Below are 21,850 nucleotides of genomic sequence, written 5' to 3' on the forward strand. Positions count from 1 at the left end.
TTAGCAAGTTTTTATATTGTCCTGTTCCTGTAAGCCAGTACAACGAAATTTCGTTTTAATAGTACACTCTGTGTCTTGTTGAAATGACAATAAAGTATGTCTAAGTCTAAGTTCAGTTAATAGACATTTTTCAAAGCAATAGTGGATTTTCAGCATTGTTAAACAACAGTCATCGTTATCATTTTGAAATATCCTTGAGCAAGACAATTTGTGCCAGTATTAACTCAGTGCCTCTGATACAGTATCACTCGTTGTTATTCTATCAAGTGTAATAAACCCTTATTGATTTAACAGAACCAGTACTGACCTTTGGAGCATTGGAGTCTTATTCTAATGAAGTGACATTTCCTGTAGGCTCTTTTTTATCCTCTGCTGAACATATTAGCTATAAAGATGAATTATCTATAATAACAAACTTTCACAATTAGTTTAAAACCTATTCAGAAACATTTGATTAATGTAAAGGTAAACCAATAGGGTTAGGGTTAGGGTAATGTTGTGAATCGAGTGGCCCATGATGGTGGTGGGGTTATGGTATGGACGACGAACACAGGCCACTCGATTCACAACATTACCCTAACCCTACCCCTCACACCAGATACTGACTGGTTTTCGGACCCCCCCCAATAAAGCAAAAATGCACATTTCAGAGTGGCCTTTTATTGTGGCCAGCCTAAGGCACACCTGTGCAATAATCATGCTGTCTAATCAGCATCTTGATATGTCACACCTGTGAGGTGGGATGAATTATCTCGGCAAAGGAGAAGTGCTCACTATCACAGATTTTTTCAGATTTGTGAACAATATTTGAGATAAATGATTATTTTGTGTATATAAAAAATGTTTTAGATCTTTGAGTTCATCTCATGAAAAATGGGAGCAAAAACAAAAGTGTTGCATTTATATTTTTGTTCAGTGTAGAATAAGTGAGAGGATTTCATGGTATTCTTCAATCTTCAAAATAGTGCGCACAAATCAAGTTTTTACGAAACCGTTTCTAACAGAATCAAGGATTGGCTCTTTTATTTCAGTTGTATGTTAAGAATGTCATGCCCACTTGCATTATGTAATTGGGAAATACAATTTGTCATTAACAATACCTGACAAACTACAGGATAAAGGGAACAAAGACCACATAAAATAAAGGTGTGTCTTACTTGCAGGTGTGGATAGGTGTACAGAGGTGAGCCTAAACTGGAAAGTTGTAAGCCATAATGTGTGTCCTTCATCTTGTGTTAAAACATTAGTATATTACACAGGGTTTGATTATTATGTTTAAATATACAAATATTTTAATTTTAAAAAATGTCCTTCACAACTTTAAAGTTGCGTTTTGTCTTATTTGTATTACGTTAAAAAAGCCTTCAATAGACAGTGTTTCTAGTATTTATTTTTTCAAGAGGGGGTGGAGTTGGGGAGGAGCAATTACAGTACAAGTGGTTTTGTCAAACGCACTGAGAGAGGAGTATTAGTATACGAGCTTGAGGAAGTAGAAAAGTTCTTGTCCAAAGAAACCCTGACATCTCCTGCATCATGAGCTCTGAAACTATAACCGTGAAGACCGGTGAAGCGCCAGCTGCTGCTGACATTGTTGCAGCTCCAAAGAAAGGGGAGTGGAAGGTAAGAGGCAACATGATTCGCACCACACGATGTGGCCACCATGGCCATCAGATAAGATACTAACCTGTCCTCTGTGTCCTCCAGTGCCCTCTGAGTGATAATCATGTCCACAGAGAAGATGTGAGAAAGGTTTGGAAAGAGTGCCAAGAGGAAAGCTTCTGGTACAGAGGTATTCTCTTCTTAACATTCAACATTCATTATGATAATTTTCTATCATTCTAGCAAACGCAAGCCAACAAATCTGTCAAATTACACACTGTGAATACACACCATGTGTCTTTTGTATATTCTTCAAGGTGTACTTAGTATTAGAGGTATTCGGGCAGGGATAATCTATCAACACCCCTTTTTACTAAACACTCTGTTTACATTTACCTCTGGAATTCATCCGGCCCCCAAAAACACTCCCATATGTGGACCCAGAGGGACGTTACAAATGGCATAAAGAGATTTGTTATTGCCATGTTACACTTACACTACCTTCTTTTTACGCTAACAGTGGGTCGATTAAAACGGTCTATATTCTGTGCTTATTTGTAATCCTTTGTACGGAGTTCAGTGAATTATTACAACTGCACAGAGTTCCTAAGGTTACTCTGGTCGATAAGATCTCGTTTGAAGTGGAGGTTGGTTGGAGCTAAGCCAGGGGTGTGCTCAGGTCACCCAAGCCTTTATATTACACTAAACCCCGGAACAGCACACAGAATATTGTGGAGACGGTTGTTAGCATAGGCTGCTGGAGCTAGCTTAGTTGACCAGCTACGATCCACAAACTGGTCCTTGTTTTCAACACTTTGTCTTTAGCCCTGATCCCTGTCCTTCATCTCACTGCAAACTAAGCAGCTGCTGTTTGTATTCTGTCACTATGCAGTTATATAAACATGAAACAGCACTTCCTGAATGAGAAGTCCAGTCCTTTTTCTCTTAGAAGGTTGACACATTTTTGGGTCCCATCCTTTTGCTCTAAGGAGGTAGACAGATTTTTGAGTCTCAATATTTAACAGGTCAAAGTTCAGTCAGTTTGAACTCTATTCAAGCGAGGCACAATCAATCTATGACAAGAGATAAATGTAGCTTTCACAGGAGCAAGTTAGTGTTAAATCAGTCAAGAATCTATAAAATCACCATTGTGAATATACCATTGTTGTATTATATGACCCTGTTCTCTTTCTTTCTTTCTTTAGCCCTTCCCCTCTCTATGGGGAGCATGGCTGTCACCGGTGGTTTTATCTACAACGGTAAATCACTAATAGTCAAACCCTGTTCTTGCATCATATCATAATCGCACAATGAGGCTAAGAACAAGTTTATTTCCATGCAGGTGTCTGGCAATCGTCAAAGAGATTTGGACCATTCCCAAAACTCTTAGGTGTGTACCGACCAGTGTCTTTGACTTTCTAAGCAGGAATGCCTTTATAAATCCTTAAGCAATCATGACTAACTATGATTAATTTGTTTCAGTTGCTGGGATCCTTGGTTTCGCAGTGGGAAAAGCATCTTATGTATCGACCTGCCGAAACAAATTCCAGGAGGTTGGCATTGAAGGTGGACCGGGATCTGGACCCTGGGCTAAGGGAGGTTCCTTTGGACCTTTCAATAAATCTGGTCATGGACACAGGTGGGGAATACAGTATTTCCTTGAAAACAAATATTACTAAAACCCCACAGATGCTGTCTTTTTTTTAGTTTCAAACATTGGAAATAAATGCCTTTTTAAACAATTGATTTTTACAATTGAATCTGTCCTATTTGTCCATCAACATTTCTGCTTTAATAAATAAATAATTATAATAATGAACGCTGACCAGATTGTTATCCCTACAGATCGTGCCACCATGTGTGTGAAGAATGTAAGAAGAAGGCTCAAGATGCACCTGCAGAACAAGTGAAAAGCTAGAGGTAAACAGATCCTATCTTGGCAGAGATATTTGAAAACATATTTCACGCACAATTCTGAAGCTATTAAAAAAAAACAGATTAGTGCACAGTCTAGACAAGTAAGTGACTAATAAAACTATTATTACTCGAAAATTGCAAATCTTCAAAATAAGAAAACAGGTAGAACATGATAAAGTATTTGACTGTCAGGTGTGGTTATGTTTTACCATGGTAAAGTAATGTGCTGTTGATGTATTCCTTTTTAATTTTCAGGATCGTCAGAAACACTGAAGGACTGACTGCCAGTGTTGATGTATCACTTTTTTAGTTTCTTAAATGCCATGAATACAGCATATATTTTGTCTAAAGTAACTTTGATATGTTGCACATCATTATTCATTCGGGAGAAACCTGACACAAAATTGCCACCAGGGGTAGCTCTCATGCTTTCAGTCAAAGATCCTTTGTAATGTATTTCATCTGACCATATACCATTTGATTTTCATATAGCGAGTGCCTTAATCAGATGTAATTTGATTTCATTATCCATAGCCGTGGGAACATGTTTCAAATGGGGGGTGCTGTGGGGATGACACCAGGGCCGGTTTTGACCAATTTGCTGCCCTAGGCAAGATTTTAGCTGGCAATGAAAAACCTCTACAAAAGACCACAGACAAACAGAGAAACGTATTGATATGGTGGACAGCTTATATAAAACGGCTTGAAATGTATTTAGTATTGCTTGAACATTATTGGACTCAGGATTAATTCATTTGGATTCCCGCTGTATGAAGAAATTAAAGGAAGGCGCGGAAGTGGAAACAATTCACAAAGGGATTAAACTGTTTAAAACACATGCTCAAAGTAAGCCGGATTTTGCCGTTGTGTTTATGTGGATTCAAAAGTCATAAATAATCTACAAAATGGAGGAGACCGATCTGATCGGAGCAACTGACAAATAATCCAACTGAAACCGGTATGGACAATGACTATGTTTTTAAAAATGCGCTTATCCAGAAAAGCCTGGTTTGGACACTTTACGGGCGGAAGAAACATTTATATTAAAGAAACAATTACATTTCTGTCTTTGTATGCCTTTAATAGCTACTAACTTGAATTTGTATTCAAATGAATCAATCAATTCTTTTTTATATTTTATTGTAATGTAGAGACATGGCCTTTAACAATTATATGTATACAAAAAAAAAAAAGTCTAAATATGATATTTGGCGCCAGGTTGGGCACCACTGATCTAGGGCAGTGTTTCCCAACCGGGGGTACGCGTACCCCTAGTGGTACGCGAGGGAACTGTAGGGGGTACGTGGAATTCCAAGGTGACAAGTAAAACAAATAATAATCCCGTCAAAAATGATAGTGCGCGATTTGTTTCCCTAGGGAGACAATAGTCTGTGGCACGCACAACCGCGCCAAAATCCTTGAATACTTTTCATTGTTAGGGGGGCCACAGGGGGGTCAGAGGTCAGTGTTAGGGGGCACTGCCCCCCCCCCCCTAGAACCGCCCCTGCACCAAACACTCGGGAAGTGTCGATAAAAGTGAAGAATTTTACAGATGAAAGCTGTCGGAATTTAAGTCGAGCCAGACAGTAATGATGAAAGCCACGAATGTGTCAATGAAAGCACTCGAGGCATCTTACGCCGTGTCCCTGCTTGTGGCTAAATAAAAAAAAACCTCACTCTATTGTTGAGGAGCTCATTCTCCCTGCAGCGACTGCGTTGGCCGAAATTATGATAGACAAGAAAGCTGCCGAAGCACTCAAGAAAGTTCCCCTGTCGAATAACACCGTATCCCGTCGGATCAATGATATGTCTGTGAATATAATTGGACAAGTGGTGAACAAAATAAAACTAGCCGGTCAGTTCGCTTTGCAGCTGGATGAAATGACAGATGTGAGTGGAGAAGCGCAGCTCCTGTCCTTCGTGCGTTACAAAGATGCGTCGGACATAAACTATGGCGGTTATTCCCTATCTTTATTCAAGAGCGTGGTATTTAAATTTGAGAGCATACTTTATGTATTTATTTCCCTCAAACCCTGTCCTCGCACTCCAATAGTGCCTGCTTGCACTTAGATTAGCTCTGCTTCTGCTCAAACTGTACGCTTGCACTCAGATATATTGCTGTTTACAGATTGTTTCTGCTCTCAGATTTATTCTGTGGGCGCTCGAAACTTTTGTGCAACAATCCTGTCAAAATCCCTCAACCAATAGGAGGCCAGGTGTCCTTGCAGGTGCGTTCGCTTTACTTATTACAGCGTCCCGTAAGGGCGGTTACTCTTTGGTTTATAAACTCCCGCCCTCCACGGCTTTATAACATAGCATGTACTGCACTTGTTTGATTTACAACTACCTTACATAATAGCTACGTTCAGTGGCGGACTGGGACTAAAAATCAGCCCGGGAATAAAATAAAATCGTCCCTCCGTTGCCTTCTGCACATAGTGCGAGGTGGTTGCTATGCAACAACAATAACAGATAGCGAATGTCGTCGTTTAGGTGCTTTTTTTTCTGGAGATAGGCACTTCTCAATCCACTCCTCCATAGTAAGCCCACCCTGGAGGTCGAAGTTAACCTTACAGTAAATGTTTCCATCTTAAGCTTAGTTAGTTAGTTAGTTAGTTAGTTAGTTAGTTTACTATATAAAGTTTAGTTTAGGATTTTATAACGGTTCTCAGACGCGGAGGGATACTGATTTGTGAAAAGTAACAACAAATATTCCATGGATATAGGCCTACGCTCGTTATATCACGGCTAAGAAACATCAGATTGCTTGATTTGACTTGTCCGTTTTATAAACATATACTAACTGTGCTTACCCCCCCCCCCCCTCCCAAAAAAAAGTTGTAAATGACTGGTGAAAAGAAACGGCTAGGCCATAGTGTTTTGTTCCTGAATTAAAGTTTAAATGCGTGTTTAAAGGGGACTTATTCAAAGGGACTCCATGGTTTAAGCCTAAATGTTACAAGATATATATAGCAAAGATAAGTTGATTATTTTGATTTCATATGTATTTATTTGATTATATTATTTATTTTTAAGGCAACATATTCATTTTTATTGAGTGATTTAAGTTAAAATTAAGAAAATGCCTGAGAATTAGATGTTCAAATTAAGGAGATGAAATTAAGTTATTTTCATTCAATAATCAGTTACGTTCTACTTGTGAAGGATCATCAGCACGTATGAGTGAGGGGGTACTCATGGTATGACAAAAGGCTCAGGGGGTACACAAGACAAAAAAGGTTGGGAACCACTGATCTAGGGGATACAACTCTAAAACACCCATATGAAAAAGATCGGTTTGCATTTTAATAATCAAATAAGTATGTGAACGATAACCTACCATAGCCAATAACAAATAAATAGGCTAACTTGTTTTATTTTTGTGGTTCATTTATATCTTATTTTATCAGTTAACATTTATTTAATTATGCATATTTTAAATCTCTCCAGTTTTAAACAATATTTTTGGTTTACTGTCCTATAGTTAGTATACATTGGAATAATTTCAAACCTGTTTTTATTTATCCAAATAATTATAAAGGAGTGCCTTGGAAATATGTGTTTACATAAATTGTGATCAAAACGTTTGAGACCCACTGAGACAACTTAGACTAAAGTGAACTATCTAAACACTCAGAGTCCTTTACCTCACTGAGCCTCTCAGTCTGACAGGACAGCTCTCCCTCCACATTATTGTAGCGATCCTGTTAGGCTACTCAGGGTGTCACTTCGGCATCCCCCGTCTCTCTGCCAATCATAGAGCTGCACCGTGATGGTGGCTGAGGTGCGGGCCTGTGGTTGGTGGAGCGGACGGGGGAGGGCGGGGAGTTGTGACGTAGACAGTGCTATATATATGGGTATGTGTAGAAGAGTGTGAGTGTGGGGTAGAACCCACGAAGTGTATTTGACCTGTTATCATCTGTCTTCAAATACTAGTTATTAAAGCCTAATAACTACAAGCCTGTCTCCGACTCATCTTGGGAACGTTACATTATTGTAGAAACAGCTTCTTATATCCGTTAGCGCAGCAGAAGCTAACAACATTCCCCGCCGGTACCGGTGCACCCCCTCTCTCTATCTATCTATCTATCTATCTATCTATCTATCTATCTATCTATCTATCTATCTATCTATCTATCTATCTATCTATCTATCTATCTCTCTCTCTCACGCTGGCTGTGAGCTGCGGGCGCCTGATAAGCCAACATCCCCCACTTTCATCACTTACAGCGCCCATCGTACGGGGCAAATGGAAAATGTAACCGGGGTGAAAAGGGTGTTATCTTTACTTAATTATGAATGTTGTTACATCAAGGCTGAAAATTCATTTTTTTTTGTATTATATTTGTATTTAATCTTGTGGAAGTGCAGATCCCCTGTCCTCCACCAGGGAGTGCTGCAGCACCCCTACTTCCCACGGCCCTGTCATTATCAGCTTCAATATACTTTTCAACACAATAAATACTCCATATAATATAAATCAAGTTGTCTGTATTTCTTACTATTACTTGTTTTAGCATTGTTTAATGAGCAATGTAGGTCAACAGATTAAAACAAAAGATATATATATATATATATATATATATATGGAAATGTTTCTCATTACAAACATTTCCAGCAATTCTCTCGTTAGCTTATCCTTCCATACAGAGGCTACAGTGTTTGCTCTGTTTAACCTGGATCACCATCTGGTTAGGGACGGGTATCTCAGGAGAACGCTTTAGCAGAGTTTAAGCTGTTTGTGTGACGTTTTCTATTATTGTGCTTTTGTGTGTAGCATCCAACTAACAAACATTAAGAAGCTCTGTCAGCCCTTAAATGTGACACAACCGAGCAATATTTAAAAGCATCTCTCACACTTCAATTCAATTCAAAACCTTTATTTATCCAGGTAAAATCCCATTGAGATCAATGATCTCTTTTTCAAGGGAGACCTGCAGCAGTAGGTTCCACAAGAAGACATAAAAACATAAACAGCAAAATGTACAGGGATTACAATTTACATATTTAACCACAAGTACAGGTACCAACAGCATCTGATTTTGTAGCATCCAACCGAGCTTTAAAAACATGTAGTGGTACTAGCTTGGTAATTTTCCATTCTTTTTGCAGACTGTTCCATGTTAGTGGAGCTGCACATCTAAAAGCTTTCTTCCCTAAGACAGTCCTAGCACTTGGCACATTTAATAAAACCACAGCATGTGATCTCAGGCAATAAGTACTTTCAATTCGCAATTGGTCGTGGTAAACTCAAATAAAATGCAGGTTAAGTTTGATTCACTTTATTTGTTTGAATATATATCGAGTTATTCATAAATGAAATACAGAAATAAATGTAAACAGAAAATAATATATTAAGAAATAGGAAAATAAATAAATACAAAAGCGTTTTTCAAATGAACTTGCATTTATTTGATAACTCAGACTTTTTACATTACTTTCTTAAAAATTGTATTAAGTCATTTATTTATTATAATTGCTTTAGTCTTCCATAGTAATGTGAGCCAGTGTCTCCATTTTTGTATCAAAATGTATCACTACAATGGACAATGTTTATATGGGATGTTAGTGAGTTTTAAAATAAATATTACCTGAAATTGACTATTCTGCATAATGTATGTATACTTTTTATTGGTATATTTTGATGCTAATACTTAAGTAGATTTTAAATGCAACCTAAACATTTTATTTTTGGAAAATACTAATTGTACTTAAGATTTTTTTTTTTAAAGCACAGTCAAATGCATAGCTTGCAGCCCCATTTAATGACACAACAAAGAGAAAATGACTTATTTTGCATTATTTTAATTAATTTAGAACAAGGTAAATGGGACCGTCATCAGAGGGCAATTCACATACAAGCTTCAAAAATATCTTACTACATTCAGTTGTGTCAAAAACATGTTAAACTTATTTTTTCCCTTTCTTTTTTGCATCTTTGCCTTTGACTGGCGCCTCCTCTTCTTCCTTTCCTGTCGCAGCTTTAATCCTCTTCTTTCCCAGAGGGGTCTTTGCATACCAGTTCTGATGATACACAAACAAGAGAAACAAAAAACGACATTCATTTACAACAAAGCCATTATAATTGTGCAAAATATGGTATATGCACTGACCTTGAGGGCCTCTTCTTCCTCCTGAAACACAGGGTCAATCTTGGCTAGTGGAGCCACAAACTCTGCGGCCGTCAGCGGTCTGTTGGCCTGCTGCAGGGTGCGGCGCTTGGTGACGATGCTCTGGATCACCTGGACCATGTGACCTGGTGTGTAGCCATCAGAAATCTTCGCAAGAGAGCCGAGGTCCAGCGCCCTGGTCACATCCCCGCCCTGCTTCCTGATCAGTCGGTTCCACAGGACTGAAGGCAAACGGATTCAAAGGTACATTTTCCAACAACCAAAACTCAAGTGCTACCAAAATGTGTAAATTCTTACTGCATCTTGAGCCGTAGTCCGGTCTTGGGATGAGAATGATCTTGCTGTACATTTTACAAAGTGACTTGATGTCGGCACTCAACGGGTCTGTGGATGTTCCCACTATCAGAACACGATCCTCCCCTTTGATCAACTTCAGAGACTTTGGCAGATCTTTCTTCAAGCGCTTGGGATCCAACTGAGAAGACAAACAAAAATGTTTCGAATGACCATGCAAATTGAAAACTGAAACATTTCATTTGATAATGCTGTTCAGAGTTTTGTCCGGCTCAGAAATACCTCTTTTTCTTCCTTGGGAACCTTCTTGTAGAACATTTTCTCTGCGTCTTCGATCCATATTACCGAAGGTTGCATCAATCTTGCAACCTACACAGAGATGGTCATAAAAAAACTGCCTTTCTTACTTTCTGGATGAGCCAAAATAAAAATACCTGCTAGAGACAATACTGCAAATAAACTCATGCTCCACCAAATTCACCATAAAATATTAAACTTCACCAATAGAGAGGCGAAGTCCCTCCCCTTACGGGGGAGCTCCATGGGACCTTATTTCGGAAAAATGATGTATTGAAGTCAATGGAGAGAGAAAGATTATCTTCCAATCCCGTTTGAATTGTGCCACGAATTACACATATGATGTTTGTCAATTTAAAAGATAATTTTGCAAGTCAAAAAAATTAAAATGTGTCGTAAAATTGTGAAGTAACACATTTGTTTGTGTGAAACCAATGAAACACGTCCAGAAGAATGTCACGCAAAGCTGCCTGCCTTCCTTTGATTCTCTCTGAACTGCCTGGTCTTTTTAATGTTTAATGTCAACCATTTGTGCAGATAGCATGAAGTAGAACAGATCGCCGATGCTAATGTAGCGTTAGCATTTCTCCCCCGGGCTTAAATGGTGTATTATAGAACGATCACACCGGTGTGACAGTACTCTTCAAAGGGTTCACGAAATATGACTACTACTCTTGCTGTTTAAAATGTTGGGTTACTTAATGTTACTTCATGTTAAGGCTAATAAAAATGACAAGACTGTAATGCTAACTAACGTGCTTGCTACTAGCTAGGTAGCTAACTTGATCCTGCCAGCCACTCCTGGTCCTTTGATCAGACGGGAAGCGAAAGAACGAGCAAGACCCATTGCTGGTATGATAACAACCTGGTACTAAGCACACAGGCATCTTGTTAAAGTTATCTTATCTGAGCTATCTCTTATATTTAGCGGAGGAAAACAATTGTGACATCAGTTATGACATCACTTACGCGACTCTGGGATTTGTAGTCTTTCTAGTTGTCTTATATTTCAACAGTTTTACGACAAACTGTGACTTTTTCACATGGAAATGATTTTTTAAGATTGACAAACATCATATGTGTAATTCGTGGCACAATTTAAACGGGATCGAAAGATAAGTTTTCTCTCTCCATTGACTTCAATACATAATTTTTCCGAAATAAGGTCCCATGGACCGGAAGTAGATGGGCGTGACTTCGCCACTCTATAGTGCTACAAAACGACAACATACTGCTCCACATTCCAGAAATAATGGCAGTAGAAATTTCCCCTTTTTTAGGTTATATTTCTCAGAGTACTTAGCCATAATGGATGAATTCTTACATAAACTGTACGTCTTGTGAGTTATTGCTGCAAATGTGTAGTCAGGAATTATGAATTAAATGTAAAGAATACTTCAAAGCAGTTCTTGAAATAAAATAACCATTATCATTACAAACTTGCGCTGTGGCGCAGTGGTCTAGTGCGTTGGTGTTCGGATCAGGGGAGCACAGGTTCAAACCACACTGCAGTCAGCATGTCTGTTGTGTCCCTGGACAAGACACTTCACCCCAAATTGCTCCTGTGGGGATTGCCCACAGTATTGAGTATGTAAGTCGCTTTGGATAAAAGCGTCTAAAAAGTAACATGCAATGTAATGTAATGGTTATTTCACATCCCGCTGTTACCTTGAACACCATGTGGAGCATCATGGCGAGGCCACTCTTGCCCGGGTACTTCCCTGCCGTGTTCAGAGGGGACAGATCGAACAGGTTGGCTCCTGTCTCCTTGCAGATTGCATGGATCAACATCTTCTTACCCACTCCTGCGGGCCCTGCCAGTAGGATGGCCTTTATCAGAGGAGCCTTCTCATGAACATATTGAGAGCCTGCAACAACACACACCTTATAATCAAACCAGAGACAATCATCATATTCATTTAATGTTGAATTGAATACAGCTTCATACCTAATGGTAAAACAGCATATAGCGATAAGACCTGCCGCACATCTGACAGTGATGGCATGGGCTCTATGTCATTTTGCCTGAGTGTGGTCCCAAGGTAGCTGTAATCACCTAGGTGACAGAATTGATCGACTGTTAAAGAGTTATTAAACATTGCAAGTAAGGCAATCAAATACATTTTCTTTCATTGTGATCATAGTGTTGTGGCAAGCCGAAACCAGAAGAGGGTGGCACATCAACACTAAATAATTTGACGTTTACAGTTTCAAAGTGTAAGCGCTGTACTTTGTTTCGTTGATTGCAATCGGATTTAGAGCTCACATACATTTATGATGATAAGTCTAACACAAAGAGAGATCTCAGTAACCAGTTTTATAAACAATAAACAAAGACTTACCCATGTAATCATGCAGTCTAACGTTATTAGCCTGTTTCAACAAGCCCTGCTCCACCAGCTCCTGACACAGAGACTCCAGAGTCCTAGAAGACCGGAATAAACAAAGCTAGTGGACTCACTTCTATACTGACATTTCTTTTCACATGTGCATCATGTGTGACCTCACCTGTCAGCTGTTAAATCCTTCTCCTTTTTCTTCTTCTTCCCACTCTTAGATCCTTTCTTTTTCTGTGTTGAAAATCATTGGTAGACAGCTCAGGGTAATCATTATAAACTGTGACCAGCCCTTCCAGACATGTGTTGGATTTTCTCTCACTTATTACCTTAGCATTCGCTTTGGTTTTCCCACCCTTGTCTTTATCCACAGCGAGCTTCCATTCAGCCAGCTCTTGTCTCATCTGCTCATCTACCTGTTAGAAGCAGAAGAGACCAGAGAGTGCAGCTACAGGTGGTGCCGTGTTACATTTTGTTGTTCAATTCCTAACATGTGTTGGTTTTCTGTAGACAGCATCACCTTCACTCGAATCTCTTCCTCAATCATTTTCCTCCTTTCCTCCTTGATCAGCTCCACCTCGTGCCTCTGGCTGAAGTTTCTGGTCTCATTTCGGTTTTTCCAAAAATCTTCAGATAAGAAACATTCAATTTGAGGTTTATTTTGACTGTTACATAACTATACATAACAATATTAATACCAAATACGTCATCAAATCTTGACTTTTTTTTAAACATTCATTTAAACATACCTTCAAAGATTTTGTTTTCCATTTCCAAGTCTGACAGAAAAGCCGAAGGCATCATCTTCAGCCCTGCCTCCTCTTCCTGTGGTTCATTATACAGTACAGAGGTTCAGGAAAACGGCTGACAGAGATTTGTTCGAAAAATCAAAATTCCTTTCATCACCAGATATACTAATTATTATAGTAATCCATAAAATATCAATGTAATGCATGTCTGTGAGCCTTACTTCCTCATCATCCTTTCCCTTTTCCTTTTTCCCCTTTTCCTTCTTCTCCTCCTTCCCCTTTGGTTTGTTGTCGGATTCATCATCTTCTTTTGCAGCAATTTCCTCCATTAACTGAAAGATATGTGCACAGCAAACATAATTCACCTTCTTCCAACTGTATAAAAGTAGGCAATGAATCCTACTTTTCGGGTGTTTTTCACCTGCTGAGGGTTCTTTTCAGCAAAAATGAGGGCTGAGCCTCCGTCCTCTTCTTCGGGGAAGTCTGGAAACGATCCTGTGGTATCACTATTTCAAAAGAAACACAGCTATTTGATTGAATTAGTGTTGAAATGCTTCAACAACAATGAAACAGCCTTCACCTTACCGGCATTCAATGAACCACTGTCGGATCTGCTCCTTCATGGTCTTGCTGATGTCATAGCCCTCTACATCTCGTAGTTGGTTTGTGACGGACACTAAAGACTTCTGGTAGTCCTCGTTGTGCTCCTCCTGTTTAATCTTTCTGCTAGCCTCACTGGACTGGGCAGCGATTTCTGTGGGGCAGGGCACCTTGTATTTTGGATCCATGGCCTAACATAAACATGAACAAACTTACTTTACACATTAAACATCTCAAAAAGACTAATATCAAAGAAAAATAGTCACGTGATTGAGCTGAATATTATTCCTACAGAAGTACAACAAGGAATACTGCAATACAGCTTTAACGATAAAGCTGCCCCTTTGTTTTTAAAAAGAAAACTGTTTTAGGTTTAACTTGATTTTAAACACAAAAGATGACATAAGGTCTTAAAGAATAGACACCAATGACCTCTTAGATCATATTATTAGAAACAGTGGTAGCTTTGTACAAAAGTTGTGGATCCATTTTTGAAGTTTAAGACGAGTAAAATGGATGGCCGATTTAACTCACCATTCCCAGAAAAATCATTTCTTCTTCCCGAACAATCTTTGTCCTCTTCCTCTGCATGTAGCCCCTCCACACCTGCAAATCAAATTCAACAAATCTTTGAGCATGAGGGAGGACAGACAGAGGCACGTGGGATTATGTTGATGATGGAGCACCTTCTGTATGCAGACTGTGGCCGATTCAATGGCGTCTGTCCCAGGTTCCTTGGTCCTGTACATCCTGTTCATGTTCCTGCTCTCTTCATTCAACTTGGCCCTCAGGCGTCCTTGTCGGGCCCTCTCTGCCACTTGAATGATCTTAATGGCCTTCTCCTGACTCATGTCCTTGGCCATCAAGGGCTGTGAGGACAAAATAGTTCTATCATTTTTCTGCTTATCCTTAATAAATGTAAAAAATTATTTAAAGGCATTTTTGTTGTGAAGTTAAAACCTGTGTTTGTTTAACTTGTATCCTACTTTCCCATTTTGTTACAAAATGAATGATGTCAAAGAATATCAAGTACGGGCTTTAATTTAGATGTGGCTAGTTTTTTTAACTCACTTCTGGGCTTTCAGTAACCCCCACCAATTTAAGAATTTCTGTCAGCATCTTTTTTCGTTCTTGGAGTTCCTTGTTGCGTTCCCTGAGGAAATAGCGAGGGATGGGGATCTCAAGGTCTTCCTAGGGTGGCGACAAAGGCAAAAGCTGTTGAGTTATTTAATTATTGAAGGGCAATCAAACATATAGCCAATGCCTGCTGCTGATATGTCAATATAATTTAGTTTGGGTTTATCAGGATCTAATTTTCATTATACTTGCTCTTAACTATGAAACTCACAGGTGTAAGCTTTAAATCATGAAGGACATCATCCATGTAGTGGTACTCTGAGAACTCTTTCTCCACCATTTCATTTTTCAGCTCTAACACCCTCCCGATCACACCATCGAGAATCGCCCGAACAACTCGTCTCTTCTGAGGGTGGACCACCTGGTCATAGACCTCCTCCAGCTGTCTGAGGATTTGGATGTAGCGCACATAGAGCATGGCCAGACGCTGGAAGAACACCACCCTGTCCTTCTCTGGGCGGGGGGGCTCAGCAGGCAGCTCCTCAGTTAGCAGGCGGCTCAACGCTAACTGAGCGTCGGCCCACATCTCGTTGTATCCCCTGGAACAGTGGAAACAATTAGCTGATTAGCTGAGACTGGAACAATGGTACCTCGGAGTTGAGTGATAGTCAAGAAAGGCCCATACCTTATTCATAGAAAAAATTATTAAAACTTCACCAACCTTCAAGGTGCAAGGATAAGGGGAAAAGTCTGAAGAGGTCAGAGTCATGCGACACTTGTAGGATACAGGTTAGTGGAAGGCTGACACGTCTCAGCTGTTGGCCTTCATCAGGGTCATCACGCATTGGTCTTACAATAAAGCTGTTCTTTACTATGTACTACATGTGGTGTAAAGTACTAAGAAGTTTTACTGATGTAAGAATAGCAAGACCTTAATGTAATCATACTATTTTAGAAGTAACAATTCTGCATTGAATTTAATGTAAAATTACATAATTATTAGCAGAAAAATAATTACCAAAGATAAAAGTACAAATGGTCAGTAATAGATATTTGTATCAATGTAGAGCTACATTTGATTACTTGATTATTTACCACTATGTATCTTAATCTATTATAATACATCATGTTGTTTTAGTTTAATGACATGTTTTATTCATAATCTTAATCTGCCAAGTAACTCACTCCGAACTAGTGATGTTTACATTTTAATTAAAAGAGAATGAATTCACTAATTTACTTCAATTCCATCATTGAAGACATTTCTAACATTGTACCTTTACATCTTGTGTTGGTGGTAACAGAGCTATGCAAAGGTAAACAAAGCCATGCAACATCACTGCCCAAACAGCACGTGTCAATGTTAGTATTTTTGAGTGCTTGCTGCACTAATACCTGTACCTAACTAGTTACTTTACAGATTCAGATTATTAGCTAAAACAACATAACTAAACTCATAAATACATTATGATTATAAAATGATAAGATATGCAGCTACATTAAACGTAGCTCCACCTTTACTTGCTGTCATGAACACATTAATGCATTACAAAATAATAATATAAATAGTATATGATTCTTAAATTGAACATTACGCACAATAAGTAGTTTTACTTTTGGTACTTCTAAGTATATTCTTATGCCACCACTAATGGACTTTAACTTAGTCACATAGTATTTTTACAGTCTGGTATTTCTACTTTTGCTTAACATATCTGAGTACTTCTTCCACCACTAAGTATTGTATTGTTTACGTGTTATGCGCAGCACTGACAGTTCCCCTTTGAGTCACTAAACGTTGCTATCTTTGTTAGCATGAAAACATCTAGCTAACGTTAGCTTCAGTTACATTTCATAAGCTAAAGGTAAATTACGCATTAGCCAGCAAATGTACAGCAACGAGGTTTTGTTTACCTTTGAGACATGTCTCTGGCTCCAGGGAGAGACAAATGTTTCCAATGTTTCTTAATAATCGAACAACTTAACTAATTTAGTTAAATAGCATCAAACATTAGGACAGTTTTCCCAAGTTGACCTGCTGCTTGGTCCGTCTCCATGGTGACAGTCACTCCGGAGGCGGAAGCTGATCATGTGACCGTTGTTACAAAAACGATATTAATTCACCTCTGGGTCTACTAACTGATTTATTAAAATAAATCACCGAAGAAAATAACACTTTGTTTATATAGGCCAAAAGCTTTTTAGAACTACGTAAACTCTAGTTGAGTAAAGTTGGAACGATATTGGCAGATTCAGATTTCACGGATCAATAACTCATGAACAAAACGTTGTTCAGACACAAAGTAGGCCTACGTCTCCTAAGTACCGTGGTAAGGTTGACAACGAACTACAATCACATTTTGATCAAAAAAAGCCAATACGTGCTGTCCTCCAAACTGGACACATTACATTGGTCTCTATCTGCAGCAGGAGAAGAAATGAGTGCTCAGGGACCGTCTGCAAAGTGCAACTCCGAAAAAAGAGAATACAATAATATTCAATAATATTCAATAACGTTACTATTATACAGTATATTTCTACCAAACTGACTACACACATCAATAGTCTCCTGTTGGTCATACTACAGCAGAGAGTTTGGAAGAATATGGTTTGGAATAATTTTGGTGAATATTTATAGTGTAAAATCTTCAATAAATAGGCTATGGTATAATCTTCAATAACGTCACTAGTATACAGTGGAGTGCTACCAAACTCACGAACAAGTCTAAAGCCACCACTGCTTGGGAGAACGAAACGACGTGATATTTGGGGCGCATTTTCGCTACAATGAGGCGGAGAAAAAAAGCGAATGCATTGTTTTATCAGAAGGGAAGCAATGTGGCCATAACACAGAGTAAAACATCACAAACCTGACCATAATACTCTCTGCAAAGCTGCTTTCTAATCAACCTGTGTTTTTCATCAAATAAGGACAAGATATAATCTTATTGTGAAATACGTTTGATTAAAATGACAAATTATTGGTTTTGGCTACTTTGACTGAAATGTTCTATATAATCTGATGACTAAAAAAGACTCAACAGTTTTCATTGACAAAAAGTAGACTAAAATAATTAGTTTTCTTTGACTAAAATAAGACTAAAATGCTCAGACTTTTAGTCGACTAAATCTTGACTAAAATGTTTACTGTTTTAGTCGACTAAAATAAGACTAAAATGCTCAGACTTTTAGTCGACTAAAACTTGACTAAATAAAAACAGGATGAAGGTGACTAAATATGACTAAAACTAAAAAGAAAATTTAACACAGGACTAAGACTAAAACTAAATTAAAAAATAGCTGACAAAATTAACACTAATGTATAGTGTAAAATCTTCAATAAATATGTATAATCTTCAATAACGTCACTATTATACAGTGGAGTACTACCAAACTCACTACACACATCAATAGTCTCCTGGTGGTCAGACTACAGCAGAGAGTTTGGAAGAATATGGTTTGGAATAATTTTGGGGAATATTTATAGTGTAAAATCTTCAATAAATATGGTATAATCTTCAATAACGTTACTATTATACAGTATATTTCTACCAAACTCACTACACACATCAATAGTCTCCTGGTGGTCATACTACAGCAGATAGTTTGGAAAAATGTGCTTTTGAATAATTTTGGGGAATATTTATAGTGTAAAATCTTCAATAGTATAATCTTCAATAACGTTACTATTATACAGTTTATTACCAAACTCACTACACACATTAATATTACATTACATTTAGCTGACGCTTTCATCCAAAGCGACTTACAATCGGTATAGTCTCCTGTTTGTTATACTCCACTGATACATTTGTATAAATATTTTTGTGAACAAAACTAAATGTTCATTACAGATTTAGCCAAAGTTGAAGTTAAAGTCAACTTTAGTGTCAAATGTTCCACATGTGTTATACATACAGAAACATTGAAATACCGTTTCTTACAGTCCCACAGCCTGAACAAAAACAATATATATATATATATATATATATAAACAAATTAAGAAAGTTCTAGCTAAACAAGGGTATAAAAGTAAGTAATAAATATATATAAAAAACACAATCAACAAAAAACATAAATTGGACATTAGTGCAAGTACTTCTTAGTGCAAGAAATTAGGACTAGGATTTAGGACTAGAAATTAAATGAAATCGTGAAAACATCTTCAGGTGCAGGTGATGTACACGAGATCAGCTGCCACACTTAAAAAGAAAAAAGATTGGTCCATGGCAAAAGGGTAAAGAGTTTAAACAAATCAAATGAAGGATGCAGAGCAATCAAGCCTCCAGCCAATCACTGGCCTTCAATGAAGCATGTATGGATCATGCCGTTTTTCAGTGCGTACAGCAAACTATGAGGATAGACATTTTTGAAATTGTATGCTACTGACACAGAGGACGCATTTGGCCTAAATATAACACTTTCAGTACTTAATGCGCTGGGACTTCTTGGAAAACATACCTCCACTCCTGTTCCAATGTTATAGGCCTATGTAAGTATTATTTTAATTTTATTGTCTTTTCATTGAAGTTACTAACAGTCATTTAAGCTTATATATACCTGTTTAGACAATTACGTTTGAGCTCATCTTGTTAGTATTTGATCAACTGAAATGTTACTGAATTAAAACTATACAAACAAATATTATTTGTTCCTGTGATGTAATATTACACATATTAAAATGACAAATTACTAGTTTTGCAAACCAAAACAAAAACCCAACTTAGTGTTACATATTTGGCCACAGTTTTTTCTTATATGTGCTTCTAAAAAGTTTACTTCAAACTATTTTTATATTGAGAAAAAGTATTTTGCTTTGCCTGTTCTCCTTTTCCTAGGTTAGAGGCTATTTGAAAATAATGGGAAGAGTTCAAAAAGGAAACAGGGCCCAGAGGAAGGACTTATGGGCAATGGCTGGTGGAATGGAAGCATTGGTCCGAGGAATGAAGAGTGTTCACATTACCAAAAGAGATACAGGACATTCTTCATATATTTGGTCAGAACTCGCTATAATCCTTTTTGGTCATGATGATAAGAAAAACCGTCATTGGCTGTGGGTTGTATGGACCAACAATCGAAAAGGATTGAGGGATTTGATCTATAAACGCCAAAAATCATTAGAGCAGAAGGAAGTTCAGGTAATGGAGGAACATCAAAACGAGAGAGATGTTGGAGGGGAATGTTCTGAAGACTGTCTTACAAAGGACTTGCCTCTGAGCATGATTCAGAATAAGGTATCAGATGAGGACACAGAAAATAAAGAAGGAGAAGACAAACATTAAAGGATGTCTTCTCAGAGTGGACTTGAAGTAGATGACCAGTTATCAGATGAGGACACAGACAAGAATGAAGCAGAAGACAAACAACAAAGGATGTCTTCTCAGAGTGGACTAGAAGTAGATGACCAGTTATCAGAGGAGGACATAGAAATCAATGAGGCAGAAACTGAAGAACAGCATTTGCAAAGAGGAGCACAAGATGACAATAAAAACACAGGCACCAAAACACATTGGTGGAAGTTGCCAGTAGTATCTAAAAGGTTCAGAATAACAGTAAATCGAAAGAAATTGCAAAAGATTGTTCCATTGACGGGTTCAATCAAACTGAGGCAACCGTGGACCGACGTGTTGTACAAGTGTTTCCGAGAGAAAAATCCCTGTTGTACACTTGCCTTCAAGAGTCACCACATAAAAACTCCCAACAGCAGGAACATTAAATGTCCGTACTTAAACATCTGTGCAGTTTGTACATTCCCTTTCTTTAAAATCCAAAATCAGCCAGTGGGAGACACCCTTGTTAAAATATCTGTGCTGCAAAGAGGGAAAATGGCACACAAAGCAAATGAGACAAAATTTCCGACCAGCAGCAAACAGAAGAAGAGGCAGAATTGCAAGAGCCCTGCATAAAGGAGTGAGTCAAGTATTTTACAGTAAACTTAAAAAAACACTTGTTGCTGAACTGATTTCAGGAAACATAAGCCGCAGTCTGAACAAAAATGTTCTCAAAGTGATACGTTCAGAAGTAAGAAGAGGTAAAAGAATCCATGAGGATGTTTTCATGGAGATGTACCTCACACAAATGATCATTAAGGAATGTGACTCAAATTATCGCAGGATGCCTGGGTACATACAGCATTTTCAAGTTGACCCATTTGGAGTACATATGTATTCTGAAACCGGAGTAAACATAGTTGTGCAACACCTGAGAAAGAAGACACCGCTGACCCTATATGCTACAGGTAATGTTGCATCCAAAGTTCCAGGTCAGACAAAAAGAGTGCTTTATTACTGCCTCACTCTTCCTGGAGATGGTCAGCAAGTACCTCCCCTCCCAGTCTGTGAAATGCTGACAAATGAACACTCCATATCACCAATCACATTCTGGCTAATGCAGTTCCTCCGCAAACTGTCACAGTACACTAAAATAAAAGTACATCAGGTAGAAACAGACTACAGCTGGGCCCTGCTCCAAAGTGTTCTCCTTTTTTTTTTTTTTAAATCTTTTTATTAGTTTTCGCACAGATATCAAGCAGACATTTTCAAGACATTACATGTAAAATACTGTGTTTTCCTAGTACAGTTGACAAATAAACACAAACCCCAATACCCCGCAATCTCATTCACACATACAAGGGGGGGGGGGGGGGGGGGGGGGGCAAGGAAATAAAAACAAAATTAAATAGAGGGTGAATATTAAATAGTATTTCAAAGAAAAAGGGGGGGGGGGATGCTCTGCTGAGAATTAAGTATTGGGTTCTTCACCAATAGTAAGGGTGTCAATGTGGTCCAGAAAAGGCTGCCAGGTGTCATGGAACGTCGTCAGGGCGCCCCTAAGGGAGAACCTAATCCTC

At 38.3% G+C, this 21,850-nt stretch overlaps 2 protein-coding genes across 3 annotated transcripts; one reads left to right on the plus strand and one right to left on the minus strand.

Moving 5' to 3' along the window:
* Window positions 1-1,454: 1,454 nt before the first annotated feature.
* Window positions 1,455-4,432, plus strand: ociad2 (OCIA domain containing 2). The gene is made up of 7 exons (XM_034229979.1): window positions 1,455-1,620; window positions 1,705-1,789; window positions 2,805-2,858; window positions 2,942-2,989; window positions 3,082-3,238; window positions 3,445-3,519; window positions 3,772-4,432. The coding sequence occupies exons 1-6, from the start codon at window positions 1,534-1,536 to the stop codon at window positions 3,515-3,517; spliced, it is 504 nt and encodes a 167-aa protein (XP_034085870.1). The 5' UTR covers window positions 1,455-1,533; the 3' UTR covers window positions 3,518-3,519; window positions 3,772-4,432.
* Window positions 4,433-8,904: 4,472 nt separating this feature from the next.
* On the minus strand, window positions 8,905-17,414 carry zgc:153738 (uncharacterized protein LOC558115 homolog). 2 transcript variants are annotated; one of them, XM_034229707.1, is made up of 19 exons: window positions 16,915-17,414; window positions 15,272-15,599; window positions 14,995-15,114; window positions 14,610-14,792; window positions 14,458-14,529; window positions 13,909-14,114; window positions 13,745-13,829; window positions 13,545-13,655; window positions 13,324-13,399; window positions 13,095-13,201; window positions 12,904-12,990; window positions 12,747-12,808; window positions 12,581-12,663; window positions 12,187-12,294; window positions 11,907-12,106; window positions 10,224-10,310; window positions 9,945-10,122; window positions 9,630-9,868; window positions 8,905-9,540 (listed from the first exon to the last, which is right to left on the minus strand). In XM_034229707.1, exons 1-19 carry the CDS (start codon window positions 16,923-16,925, stop codon window positions 9,427-9,429), a joined length of 2,457 nt encoding a protein of 818 aa, XP_034085598.1. In that variant the 5' UTR covers window positions 16,926-17,414; the 3' UTR covers window positions 8,905-9,426. The 2 variants fall into 2 exon arrangements, with proteins under 2 accessions (XP_034085598.1, XP_034085599.1); XM_034229708.1 differs by lacking the exon at window positions 16,915-17,414 and adding an exon at window positions 15,722-16,083.
* Between the last annotated feature and the right edge of the window lie 4,436 nt (window positions 17,415-21,850).

The sequence above is a fragment of the Gymnodraco acuticeps genome, unplaced genomic scaffold (assembly GCF_902827175.1).
Source record: "Gymnodraco acuticeps unplaced genomic scaffold, fGymAcu1.1, whole genome shotgun sequence".
NCBI classification, from domain to species: domain Eukaryota; kingdom Metazoa; phylum Chordata; class Actinopteri; order Perciformes; family Bathydraconidae; genus Gymnodraco; species Gymnodraco acuticeps.

Coding starts and splice junctions, on each gene's coding strand:
- ociad2 (XM_034229979.1), top strand. CDS start 1,534: ATGAGCTCTGAAACTATAACCGTGAAGACCGGTGAAGCGCCAGCTGCT. Junction 1,621..1,704: donor CAAAGAAAGGGGAGTGGAAG/GTAAGAGGCAAC, acceptor TGTGTCCTCCAG/TGCCCTCTGAGTGATAATCA. Junction 1,790..2,804: donor GGAAAGCTTCTGGTACAGAG/GTATTCTCTTCT, acceptor TTCTTTCTTTAG/CCCTTCCCCTCTCTATGGGG.
- zgc:153738 (XM_034229707.1), bottom strand. Junction 14,793..14,994: donor GGGTTACTGAAAGCCCAGAA/GTGAGTTAAAAA, acceptor TTGTCCTCACAG/CCCTTGATGGCCAAGGACAT. Junction 12,107..12,186: donor ATATGCTGTTTTACCATTAG/GTATGAAGCTGT, acceptor GTGTTGTTGCAG/GCTCTCAATATGTTCATGAG.